This window comes from Rattus norvegicus, chromosome 19 (genome assembly GCF_021556685.1).
Source record: "Rattus norvegicus strain SHRSP/BbbUtx chromosome 19, alternate assembly SHRSP_T2T, whole genome shotgun sequence".
Classification (NCBI taxonomy): Eukaryota; Metazoa; Chordata; class Mammalia; order Rodentia; family Muridae; genus Rattus; species Rattus norvegicus.
In genome coordinates this window covers 23,463,187-23,476,748 of record NC_141552.1, presented here as the reverse complement: position 1 = coordinate 23,476,748, position 13,562 = coordinate 23,463,187, and the positions used below count along the sequence as shown (strand labels likewise).

The following is a 13,562-nucleotide window of genomic DNA, read 5'->3' as shown; positions in this document are numbered from 1 at the left end:
TTTATATTAAATAAAACTTTAACCAAACATTAACAAATTATGAGGAACAAATTTCTTTAATTATTCAGCAAGGCATACAAAGACCTGTTACTCTGTGGGGATATGATTGTGCTGCTATTGTTTTCCCATTAAGCAAAGATAAAGGGGAATATTTAATGCAGATGTCTGAGGTTTTTCAATTAGCCATGATTTCTTACACTGGAAATATTGAATTTCATCCTCCCCATAGTAAATTGTGGGATTGCTTTAAAAAAGAAAAAAAAATTTGATAAATACACTAATTTCTGTTGATCCATTACCATCAGCCTTTACTGTGTTTACAGATGGCTCTAACACCAAGATGGCTTATTGGACCAAAGATAAATTTTGGGGACAAGAATCTTCTTTTGGGTCAGTACAACAAAATGAATTATTAGCGGTAATTAATGTATTCCAGGATTTTACTCATGATGTAAAAATATTATAGCTGAGTCTGCTTATGTTGTAGGAGTAGTACAGAATATTGCGACTGCTGTTGTTTCTACATCTAAGCCTATATTAAATGTTATTCTCACATATTAAAGGACTATTGTTATTATGAAACTCTAGAATATTTATTACACATACTAGATCTCATTCAAAATTTCCAGAATCTTTAACACTTGGCAATCATATGGTAGATCAATTAGTGGCATTTGCTACCCCAGAAGAACACAGTCATAATCATGCCAATACAGGATATTTACATATTAAATATAACCTTCCCTATTCTCAAGCCAAACAAATTATTGCTAATTGTCCTATGTGTCAGTCTTCACGTATAAAATGTTTTCCATCTAAAATTAATCCCAGAAGGATGCAACTTAATACATCGTGTCAGATCGATATAACCCATATTTCTGAGTTTGGTCGCCTTTCACATATAGATGTAAGCATAGATAATTTTTCAAAATTTGTGTGGGCTACACCATTGCCAGGAGTACGCACTGCTCATGTTATACAGCATCTATTGGAAACTTTTGCTGTTATGGGACTGCCTTCTAAAATTAAAACTGATAATGGACCAACATATATTTCTTATCAATATAAACAATTTTGTCAACGATATTGTATTGTACATATTACTGGTACAGAACACAATACACAAGGACAAGCTTTTGTTGAAAGAATTCACCATACCCTGAAATGACAAATTATAAAATTAAAAAGGGGGGAAAGAGATGGCCTTATGCAACCTGAATGGAGTTTGCAGACCAGTCCCAGAGCTATATTGGCACAAGCATTATATGTTATTAATTTTCTTAATTTACCACAAGGTGAAGTTATATCAAGAGCCGATAGACACTTTGTTGAACTTCCCCCCAGAAGGCATGGAACAGACAGTATGGATAAAAATTGCCCGGGAAGCTGAATGGCAGGAAGGGACATCATTGTATATAGGGGAGAGGGTTTTGTCTCATTACAGGATGGGAGACTATTCTGGCTACCCAGGAGATGGATCCAAGCACAGAATAATAAGAACTGCTCCCTACCCTCAAAGGAATCCAGTTAAACCAGCTCCATTTTCTCCTGATGGATGTTCTCAGGAGATGAGGAGGTGTCCTCCATTACTGAGGCCCTGGCTTCTCTTAGTGTCCACAAACAACAATGGATAAGGATCCGTGCAGTGACAACCCTATTACCTGTGGGGTCAGGTGAAGCGATTAAGCACTGAAAGGAATAATTTTGTCCCCTTCAGGAAAGTCCTTTACTGCTGAGCACTTATTCTTAGCAATGTGTGTTTTACTCATGGTTTCTTCTGCTGCGGCCAATGCCAGTTATCGGGCCTATATTGCTTATCATGATGAAATCCTACTCCTTTTCTGTTAGTAAATATATGGATAATGACACAGAACATGATTGGAAGTTAATTCAAGCCTATTTAGAGGGTAATGAAAGTGCTTCAAAAGTAATTAATGCCTTGAAATATGATGTTCGAATGTCTTTTGGTAAACAGCTAGAAGATAATACCCCTATGGAAATAGCGAAATTATTGGCTGATCAATTGACAGGATTAGATCCCAAGGCTTGGCTTCAAAGGATTTTCCATAGCATGGGAGGAGCTAGTTTTGCCATAATCTTATGTACATTATGTATTATGTTGCTTTATTTTTACATGACTAAACCCCTACAAGGACCTTTAGCTATGTTATGTAAAGTGTTACTTTAAAACAAAAGAAAAAAGAAGGAATTGTTAAGACATAGAGATGCAGCTCCCAGGCAGGGTCAAGAAAGGCCTGGTGACAGATTCAAGTAGGGGCTGGAATGCCGCCGTGGAGAAGAAAATGTTTTTCTCACTTGGCCTTAAATTATGTTCTGCTGTGTCCCGTTTCTGTGGAAGTGGTTCTAACGCTCTCTTGGTAATGGTGAGTATATTTTGATTATAATAAGAGAGGTGATTTGTTATATGAATATTTTTAGAAGAAGCTTTCGTTTATTCGTCTTTCTTTGTTTAATCTTCCCTCATTGTTCCTGGTATCCTGGGAATAATAATCTTATGGTATCTTGACACAATGAATATTGTAGTAATGCATATTCTTAGCTTAATAAGGATTAATAAAGCTTGCAACTGCGTGCAGTTTCTTCTGCCTTTGCTCTGCATCCCCTGTGTCCTGGGGTATGCGACCATACCCAGGGCCCCAACTCACTACACATTGACAATGGGTCACCCCACAAAACACAGAAGCATCTACCTTAGTCAAAAATGGACATTTTATTGAATGCATACACTAACACTGATTGATCGCATCCATAGCTAAGATACTAGGGGCAGATCCGTGGCCCAAAATACATTCCTCTAAACCTATACAGAAAGAAAGAAAGAAAGAAAGAAAGAAAGAAAGAAAGAAAGAAAGAAAGAAAGAAAGAAAGAAAGGAAGGAAGGAAGGAAGGAAGAAGAAAAAACACAAAAAACTTAAGCTTCTCATAGGAACTTCGCAGGAAGTGTTGTCTGGCGGTCAGTTCTGATTAGGCCATTTTAGATGAAACAGTGAACAGTGACCCTTAATGTGATGGGCCCTATATAAAGCTTTTTGCAATATTGGAATTTTAACAAACCTCATCCAGAACATACAGCAGAGGCAAGGATGTGATCACCATGTCCTTGCTGTCTATCAGGTTATTTTTATGTGTCCTTGATTGTCAGGCATAGAACAGCAACAATCTGAAATAGCTGGTAGACATGGAACAAAGTGGCTAAAACTATAGTTGTGGGTTACACACCTCAACTGTCAAAGGCTAATGCTGTCCTCAGAGACCTCGGAGGCCCATCTTGTAAGACTATCTATTGGAAAGTGGAAGCAGGTTTATCTGAGTTCAAAGTGAACCGGGCCAGCCAGGGAGAGGGCAACATGGGACACTTGAGACCCTGTCTAAAACCAGCACAAAAACCAACCCTTCATTCAAAGCATCATCTATTAATTCTTTATTATTTACTACTTTCTCCCTACCAGCCTTTCAGTCTGGAATGGTAGAAAAGGACTGGGAATGTTCCTTCTATTCTAAGGACCTTGATCTCTCTTTCCTTAGGTCCACATTAAGAACACATGCAAATGGGTATCACCATCTGAACAACTTAGTATCATCTACTCAGTATATCTAGCCTAATACTGTGCTATGACAATCTCAAGCTTCCCTGAGTTTCGCTGACCTAGCAAGAAGTATGAAGTACTGAGGCCACACCCCAGTGATCCTTTCAAGGGGTTAGAAGAAAGCCGTGAGAGATGCTCCACTTCTTTGTCCTTAGATTAAATCACATTGACACAATGTGGGTGGACTATTTAACCAGACATGTTTCTCCCAACCCCACCTTTCTGAGTTCAGACCATGGCAGAATTCATGCCCCACCACCCTAGATATTGAGTTTAGTGATATGTAATTATTATTTAAACCTATGCATTAAATTTTGTCATTTTGTTAATTTTTGTGGTTTTCACAGTCTTCTTTGATTAACTTTCCTAGTTTTATTAATTTATCCCCTGTGTTCTCTGGTATTTTGTCCTTCCCTTCAAACTAAAGTATTCCTTTTAGGATCCTCTACATAGCTGTCTTACTGGTTACTCATATTGTGTTAAATTTATTTTAGTGTACATTAGTCAGCACAGTAGCTGGGCAGCTGCCTGCCCTCCATGGTATCAGACCTACTTTCCAAACAATAACGCTTAACTCTCACTGACTGTGTAGCATCTTGGCTGCTCTTTGTTCCCCTTAGACAGCTCTCAGGACCAGGCTCTCCTCTCCCTTAACCATGGCTGCTGTCCTCTTCCTCTCTCCTCTCCATCACACATTTTCTTCCTTTATTCTATGGCAGCTTCTTCTTCCTTCTTCCCTCCCCATGATCCTCTCTAGCAAAGCCCTCAGAAACTCACCTCCCCCATCTGTCTGCTGTGCAGCTGTTGGCTGTTGGCTTCTTTATAATCACAGTTAACTGGGAGCAGGGTCAGTTATTTGGGGTTAACCAGTCTTGAGTTCTACAAATTAGCATTAAAATACAAGCAGCATTAGGCCAATACACTACAGGGGTTTTTGTTTGTTTGGTTGGTTGGTTTGGTTTAATTTTCATTTACCTTTTTACTTGTTATTTTATTTTTGGCTATTTTTTATTAAATGGTTATTTTATTTATTTACATTTCAACTGTTGTCCTGCTTTCCAGACTCCCCTCATCAAATTTACATCCCATTTCTGCACAGCTTTGCCTATGTGACAGGGCTCCCCCACCCACACATATCCATTCCCACCTCACACCTCTAGGATCTGCATTTGGTGGGGCAACAGGCCTCACCTTGAACCATAGAGCCATCCTTGCATACACTTTGGCTGGCAGTTTGGCCCCTGGGAGCTTGGGGATTAGGGAAAGAAGATCTGGTCAGATATTAAAGCCAATGATTGCTGCATTCTCTTCTTTTTCTGGTTATAGGTGAAATTACGTTTGTGTGCTTCTCTTTTTTTAAATTATTGAGAGAAGATTAATTTCTTGGTTTTTCTTGGGTATAGTTTAGTTCATTGTCTTGGAGTTTTCCTCCTATTAGCCTCTGTTGTGCTTTCTTACAGAAAAGAATTCTTTAAATTTGGTTTTGTCATGAAATATCCTGGTTCCTCCTTTTATGTTGATTGAGGATTATGCTGGATATAGGAGCCTGTGTCTGCATTACATCTGCCCAAGATTTTCTGACTTTTAGAATCTCTGTTGAGAAGTCTGGTGTAATTCAGATACGTCTGAATTTATTTGTTACTAGATATTTATACCTTACCCCTTTTAATGTTCTTTCTTGATCTGTGCATTTAGCATTTTAATTATTATGTGAATGGAGGAATTTTTCTGGTACAATTAGTTTGATGTTCTGTAGGCTTGTTGTACCTTTATGGCCTTTTCTTTCTTTACCTTATGGAAGTTTGCTGCTATGATTTGTTGAAGGTGTTTACTGGATCTATGAACTAGAAATCTTAATTCTCTTCTCTATCTATTATCCTTAGGTTTCAACATTTAATTGTGTCCTGAAATTCATGGATGTTTTGGATTCAATAAACCATACATGTTTATCTGAGATGGGTGTTTTGTGCTTTGTGGGATGACCTCCTTGACCCCAGGCTGCGTGAAGAATCTCAGCTGACAATGGGGACATAAATTATGAGTATGTGTAGCAAGACCCAGGCCTCTTCCAGGTTCTTAGATATTAACTGAGAACCTGAAATACAGTAGTAATGTGATAGTGTGGTGTGAATCTAGTTACTATTCTCTATTTTGATGTAGATGACTCTTTTTGTGTCATGGTCAGCTTATAATGACTAGAAGACCTAAGCTTGAGAATAACCAAAGACTACATTGCTTCTCTAGCAGCTGAGCTTTTAAAAGCCCTGGGGTGACAGCAACTGTTGGTGGACATTCTGGATTATTCCTTCTGTACTTTAACTCTCTGTGTCACTTCCACCATCAGTAAGTTAGTTCAATTCCATAAATTGGAAATCCATCACCTGGAAGAAATACTCTTTTTTTTTTAAAGATTTATTTATTTATTTATTATATACAAGTACACCGTGACTGTCTTCAGACACACCAGAAGAGGGCATCAGATCTCATTACAGATGGTTGTGAGCCACCATGTGGTTGCTGGGATTTGAACTCAGGACCTCTGGAAGAGCTGTCAGTGCTCTTAACCACGAAGCCATCTCTTTAGCCCAAGAAATACTTTCTGAATATGATCTGAGATTGGCCATGGAAAAAGGGTAGCTTGAACTGTCCCACCTAGGTTCTGGGCCTGCACAGGCCTGCTCTCCAAAAGAAACCTGTGTTCACAGCTGTTGGCTGGCTAAGAAAGATTTCACGAGATGTGATACACAGCCCTCGGACTTCTGCTTCAGTCATCTGCACAATTTTTCCCGGACGATATCCTCATACCTCCAGCAGGCGGGTGATGAAGCTGTCCACTCTCAGCTCCCCTTCAGCCATCTTGTGGGCACCAGACTCTCCTCCCTGCAGCAGGAACAAGGGCTTCTCCATGGTGGCTGCAGCAGCAGTGGTGGTTTGGCATTCTCACCTAGGAGACCCTATGCCTTTCTACCCCAGTTCCAACTCACCTCAGGCCCGGGCCTCCCCCCATCCACTTCCCAAGGAGCAGGGAGAGAAGCACCCACTAGAAATAAAAGGGAAGCCCTTGGTCCTGCCAAGACTGAACCCCCAGTGAAGGGGCTTGTTGGGGGGAGGGTGGTAATGGGAGGAGGATGAGGAGGGGAACACCCATAGAGAAGGGGAGGGGGGGTTAGGGGGATGTTTGCCTGGAAACCCAGAAAGGTAATAACAATTGAAATGTAAATAAGAAATACCCAATTTAATAAAGATGGAGAAAAAAAGAGAAAAGTGTCACACATTTAAAACAGAAGAATATGGACCCTAATTTTAAACCACAGCTCTGTCAATTAACTAAACCTTTAAAAAGCTCAGATAATCAGGCCAAACAATATTTTCTCGGTTTATGTATCTGTAATGTCGCATAAATAGTAATGTCCGTTTCTTGCTATTGTGGAGGGAATTAAATAGATAATATGTAATCATGGAAATTTTGAAGTACCATCCATTTTTCTGTTCATTAAATCACTCTTCCTCATTTCATTGATCAAGTATGTATGTTTTCTCTTTCATAGTTATATGTATAATAAAACTAGTATAAAAACCTTCAGAATTATGTATGCTTTCACTTTTAACAAATTAAATTAGCTATTCGTTGTATTTCAGCTGAACATTTAAATGTTCTTCATATGTCCCAATGCTAGTTTATTAGGTACCTATAAACTTTAAACTCTTTGCCTGAGAGCATGAGTACTATTTAATTATAGAGGAACTACACCCAAGGCTGTTTTTATTAGGCCCAATTATATCAGACTCTAAGAAAAATTACTTTTGCTTCAAAGTTTGTGTGTGTGTGTGTGTGAGTGTGTATGTATGAGTGTGAGTATGAGTATGAGTATGAGTGTGTGTGAATGTGTGTGTGTGTGTGTGTGTGTGTGTGTGTGAGTGTGTGTCTGTGTGTGTGCAGCACATGACCAAATAACTTTCAGGAGCCATTTCTTTCCTTCTGTCGTGTGGGTCCCAGGATGTAACCCAGATGTTTGACTTTGGCAATAAATAATATTACCCACTAAATAAATAAATAAACAAACAAAAAACAAGCCACAAATCAACTTTAAAAGTAAAGGCCAGAAGTTCACAGAATAGTAGCATTGGCCTTACCATATCCTTTCTTTGGGGATGGGAAAATTAATGTTCTAAAATCCATGACTTTCAGGAATTGTGATATTCATGGAAATTCAATTCCTTTGCAGATGCTCCAGTTGTTGTGGCCAATTGCTAGAAAGGTCAGCTTAAGCTTGCAGGACCCCCACCATCCCTCCCCCCGCCTCCACAGAAAGCTCAAAAGACACTGCCCAGAACTTACTCCACATTCCCCAGAACCACTTTCTTTGTCCATCATTTCTGTGAGACGAAAGGTCAGACTCCTTCACCCTAGTCTCTCCACAATCGACATCCCCCCTCCCAAAACACTTCTAAGACTGGAAAACATGTCTTAGCTTGTAACCGCCAGACTCACACTGAGAGAAACTAGGGCACTGGTTGTCACTACAACACTGGTGACATAGCAGAGGACGCCAAGAACCCTCTAGGAGACAATAGAATGTCCAAGAAGGGACAGCTGATGTCATGGGGAACAGACTTTGCCTCCCTGCTAATGTTCTCCCTGTACTGAGCATAAGCTGAGGTGTCCTTTCCAGGAGACTTTCCCGAGGCAGAGCCACTGAGCACCTCCTGCTTCCAGAGCCAATTTTTCCTCAAGGCTTGATTATAAAAACCTTAGTAATTCCTATGCATCTAAATGAATGTTTCCTTCCAAATCCTGCCCAAAAATGTCTCATCCTAACTCAAATTATCCTCCTTCACCAATATTAGCCATTAAAAATTCCTGAGAAATAATACCAGTTTGAATATGCAGTCAAATTTTTCTCCTGTCTTATTATGTACAGGTGCTTGAAATCACATCAAGAAATAGCCTGCATGGAAGGTTGCAACATGGGTGTGTGTTAGGGGAACACTCATGAAGCCTTGTGCTTAGCATTCAATGGTTGCCACAAAATTCCTTAGGAGGAAGACCTGAAATCATTATGGTGCTAGAAACAGTGTGGAGGCCAGTTGGCAGAGGAAAGTGAAACATTAGAGCCACCCTTGAAGGCTCCTGTTGGGCCCTACCTTGGTGTTTCCCTCCCCCCTCGCTGAGCCTTTCAGCCTGCTATAGCAAGAAATTGTTTACACCTTTGACAGCTGCTCTTAGCCCCTGATTTGGGGCTGGGATTTTCCATGGCACCCTTCCTCCCCACTGAGCTTTCCTGCTTCTTGTTTTTAAGAAGCTGTTTATGCCCCTGATTGGGCTGGAACTTTCACCACACAGACTTGTCCTATTTTCCTGGTTGGGGATTTTCACCTGCCTTGTTGTTTTTCCACAGCTTTTGCCTCTGGTATATAAGGAGATCTCAGTAAAGCCTTGGTGGCACTGGCTAAATAAGGGGTGACCCGTGTACGTGTTTTCTTTCAACCCCACAAACCTACACCCGATATTCACACAAGGTCGGCGCAGGCACTGACAACAGGTATCACAATAGAAACTAGTAACTAGATTTAACCAAACTATCCCATTAATACTGTACTTCGTGGTATTATTTTTTTTTTTTTTTGCTCTCCTAGAACCTGGAAGAGGCTTGGGGTTTTCTAGTCCGACTCATAATTTATTATCCTTCCCAACACTATGTGCTTTGTTCTGTTAATGCTAACAGCGGCATCCAATACCTAGGATATTTTCTACTGACATGTGTGACGTGAGACAAAACAGTCCCTGTCATCCCTCACCTGAATAAACTTCCTTAGAGGACAGTGTAGTTGGAGGGTCCTTCTTTCCTCTCCAAGATCGAGAAACATTTCCAGTCTTCAGACAAGTGTGTCAGCCATTGTCCAGTGACTGTCTTGAGATGTCCACATTGTCAGCTGAGTGTCGTCATCCAGCCTGCCCTGTAATTGTTGTAGATGATTAATAGGGTTCCAGCCCTAGGATTTAATTCAGTGCTACAGTACTTGCCAAACACACTCAAAGCCCTAGCTGCCACCCTAGTCCTGTGTGCTCTAGAGAAAGAAAATAAAGAACCACATTGTCTATCAAGTTTCTCCTCCAATAGAAGGAGAATCTGCATCGGTCTTTTAAGTAACTCTAAGCCCCAGCTTCCCCACAGCTCCCTCCGTCGATTGCACTATTGGTGCATTTTCAGTAATTCTCACTTTATTTTTGGTGTGCAAAGAATATGCACCATGTCAGTAAAGTGTGTGTGTGTGTGTGTGTGTGTGTGTGTGTGTGTTCATCCATGAACTCACTATAAATTATTATCAAATGACCCAGAAGACCGTGGAGAAACCTGTCGATGTGCATGCAGAATTATGTTACTACCGTTCCATGGCACCTTGCAGGGAACACTGAAATATTGGGCTGCTTTAATAGAGCCTATAACCAGGCTATGCATGGTTTTCGGTGAGATTGTGATGTGCAACACCACAACAGAGATCAGCAGAAGCTTCATTTATTCCATGCTGCTGTTACTAAGTGAGACAAAGCCTCATCCCATAGAGAGTCTGGTAGGATCTGATGAAGGGCAATAAACTCAGGGTTGAAATCAAGCCTTTAGAAACAAAGAGAAAAATACAAAGTCAAGGAAAGCAAGAGCTGTCTTTTCTTCCTCTTTTTTTTTTTTTGAGAAGATCCACAAGAGAGACAACCCCTTCCTCAAACTAACAATGCACAAGAGAGACAATACATGAATTAAAAATCAGAAATGAAATGAGGGACATAACAACAGACACCGAGCAAATTCCAAAATCATTAGTTCTTACTCCCGAGGACTTTACGCCAGGAAACTGAAATATTTATTTGATATTGTTGATTTTCTAGACAGATAACAACTACCAAAGTTAAATCCAAATCTGGGAAGATATCTGAAAAATACCCCTAAGAAAATAGATACACTCATTAAAGGTTGCCTATATTATATATTATATTGCTTTCTTTTTGCATGATAAAACCCCTTTGAGGACATTTAGCTGTGTTATAGACAGTGTTACTTTTAAAACAAAAGAACAAAGAAAGAAATTGTGGAGTCACTGAGATACACTTCCCAGACAGGATCAAGGAAAGACGGCTGAGAGATGCAAGCAGGGGCTGCAATGCTGCCCTTGAGAAGGAATGTTTTTCTCACTTTACCTCACACTATGTTGTACTACGTCCTATGTTTGTGGAAGAGGCTCTCATGCTCTCTGGGTTATGACAAGTATATTGTGATACTAGGAAGAGGGGTGGTTTGCTATACAGATATTTTAAGAAGAACCTTGGCTTAGTCTTACTTCTTTGCCTAGTCTTGCCTCGGTTGTTCCTGGTATCATGGGAATAACGATCTTATTATATCTTGCCAAAAGGTAATGTGAGGTAATCCATATTCATGCCTGTATAAGGGTTAATAAGCTTGCAGCTGCATGCAGTTGCATCTGCCTTTGCTCTGCATCCCCTGTGTCCTGGTTATTTGTGGCCATACCTGGGCCCCCAATGCACTAGATGATGACAAGCATCACCCTTTTCAGTATTAGGTATATATTTTTTTGAAATCTATGATGTGGAGGCGTATTACAGTAACAATATGAAATAGCAGGCGGGCATGTATGAAAATTGCTGTGTTTAAGCTAGGTGTGGGGACAAGTCCTCAAAAGGAGCTGTTAAGATGGGAAACAAATAATGCATTTGTTGCTGGAATTGAGTTGCCTCAGCTGTGTTGCTCTGCCTGCTCAGTGTCCATTCAACATCACTCTGTTTCTACAGAGGAACTCAAGGTTTGCCCCAGCCGCCTGTGAGCTGTGGTATGGGCAGAGAAAGGCCAGGACACAGTGGTGATTTCCCACTCCTCAGTTATGCTGAATTTTCCACTACTGTACTTGTATACACAAGTACAGTGTGGTCAGTTATTATAGATATTTGTCATTTCTTACAGAGGGCAACTATGATTGACTACACCCAATTCTATAAAAAACAAAACTTAGGAAACCTGGCCCTTGGCAGCAATGAATCAAGAAATATCTAGGATGGTGGGGCATGAATTCTGCCAAGCAATGACCTCAGATAGGTGGGGTTGTGAGGAAGATGTATGGTTGAATAGCACAATCGATTCACGTTGTATCATCTTGATTTAATCTAAGGACAAAGAAGTGCAGTATCTCTGATGGCTTTCTTCTAACCCCTTGAAAGGTTCACTGGGGTTTGACCTCAGTTCTTCATTCTTCTTGTTGGGACAGCAACATTAGGGAAGCTTGAGATTGCCATAGGCACAGTATTAGGCTAGAAATGCTGAGTAGGTGATACTAAGTTATTCAGATGGTGATACCCATTTCATTTGTTCTTAACGTGGACCTAAGGAAAGACAGATCAAGGTCCTTAGAATACAAAGATCATTTCCAGTTCTTTTCTACCTTTCCTGAATGAAAGACTGGTTGGCAGAGAATGGTAAAAATTCAAGAATTGGTAGATGATGCTTTGAATGAAGGGTGGGTTTCTGTGCTGGTTTTAGACAGGGTCTCAATTACCCCATCTTGTTCTCTACGTTGCTCGTCAGGTTCACTTTGAGCTCAAATAAAGCTGCTTCCACTTTCCAACAGGTAGTCTTACAAAGGGGCCTCCAAGGACTGTGAGGACAGCATTAGCCAATGAGAATTGAGGTGTGTAACCCACAACTATAGCTTTATCTGAAAGACCCTCAGACAGAGGAGACTCTCGCTCCAGTCCTGAGGACAATCACCACCCCATGAACACACAGGACTCAGTCTTGATGTAAAAACAAGAGGTTTACTTTGGGATACCAATGCACTGGGGCTCGACAAGGTCCTCACGCAGGAGGGATGTGAGAGGCTCAAACAACAGAAATGTACAGCTTAAACAGTCATTTACGATCACACAGTTTCATTAGCTCAGCTATTTCGGTGCCAAGGATAACTAGGCAGATGTTTCTCATACTGGAATTCCTGGGATAAGGCCGTAACCACATCGATGCAGCTATTTCAGTATGAAGGCCGTCTGACTTGATACATGTTTTTCTTATCCTGGGGTTTCCAGGACAAGGACCAAGGATATCTGTATTGGCAGGTGTTTCTCTTCTGGAGTTCCCAGGACAAGGCTATAGCTATGTCAGCCTATAGCACAGCTGCATTCAGTACCAAGGACATCTCACTTCTATAGTGGTCAGTCAGCTTCCCAGAGATGTTTCCTGTCTTGTAATTGCCCTGCAGTAAATATGTTCTATACCCTCTGTTCTTATGGTCGGGCAGCTTCCTAGAGAGTGGGTGGGAATGTGCTTTCTGTACTTTCTGGTCTATTGTCTAACGTCTAGGGGCTAAGCGAGGGCCAGCTTAAAAGATTCTCATGCTTAAGAAATGGCTGTACTGATATATAAATGGGGATCTTTCATATCCACTTTCTTCCAAGTCTACCAGCCATCTCAGATTGTTGCTGTAATAGGCCTGACAATCAAGGATACAGAAAAATAACTTGATACACAGCAAGGACATGGCAATCATATCCTGTGTCGTTATGTATGTTCTGGATGAGGTTTGTTAAAATGACAAAATTGCACAAAGCTTTATATATGACCCATCAGATTAAGGGTCACTATGCACTGTCATAGCTAAAATGGCCTGGTCAGAAGTGACCACTGGATCACTCTTCTGTAACTTCACATGAGAGGCTTGTGCATTTTGTGTTTTTTTATTTTTCTGTTTTTTTTCCTTATTTATTTATTTATTTATTTATTTATTTATTTATTTATTGTTTTATATGTTGTCTGTAAGATAGTTCAAGTCATGGATCTGCCCCCAAAATCTGAGCTTTGCTACTAATACTGTAAACAGTATTAGTGTATGCTTTCAATAAAATAACTTGGTTTTTTTTTTTTTTTAGTACGATAAATGCTTTTGTGTTTTGTG

General features: G+C 40.3%; 2 protein-coding genes across 9 annotated transcripts in view; one reads left to right on the top strand and one right to left on the bottom strand.

Moving 5' to 3' along the window:
- LOC147999161 (disks large homolog 5-like) overlaps nucleotides 1–13,562 on the top strand; it is a 74,223-nt gene that overhangs the window by 991 nt on the left and 59,670 nt on the right. The window contains exon 3 of the mRNA XM_087596456.1: nucleotides 324–390. Within this exon, the coding sequence (XP_087452582.1) occupies nucleotides 324–390 (67 nt within the window). The remainder of the gene's footprint in view (nucleotides 1–323; nucleotides 391–13,562) is intronic.
- Nucleotides 1–13,562, bottom strand: part of LOC147999163 (uncharacterized) — a 142,525-nt gene that overhangs the window by 108,946 nt on the left and 20,017 nt on the right. The window contains exon 1 of one of the 8 annotated variants that reach the window (XM_087596494.1): nucleotides 4,386–4,488. The exons of 6 other annotated variants lie outside the window; for them this stretch is intronic. The gene's annotated coding sequence lies outside the window, so the exon portion shown is untranslated. Of the gene's footprint in view, nucleotides 1–4,385; nucleotides 4,489–13,562 lie in introns of those variants that run through there. One more of the 8 variants, XM_087596488.1, reaches the window with a different exon arrangement.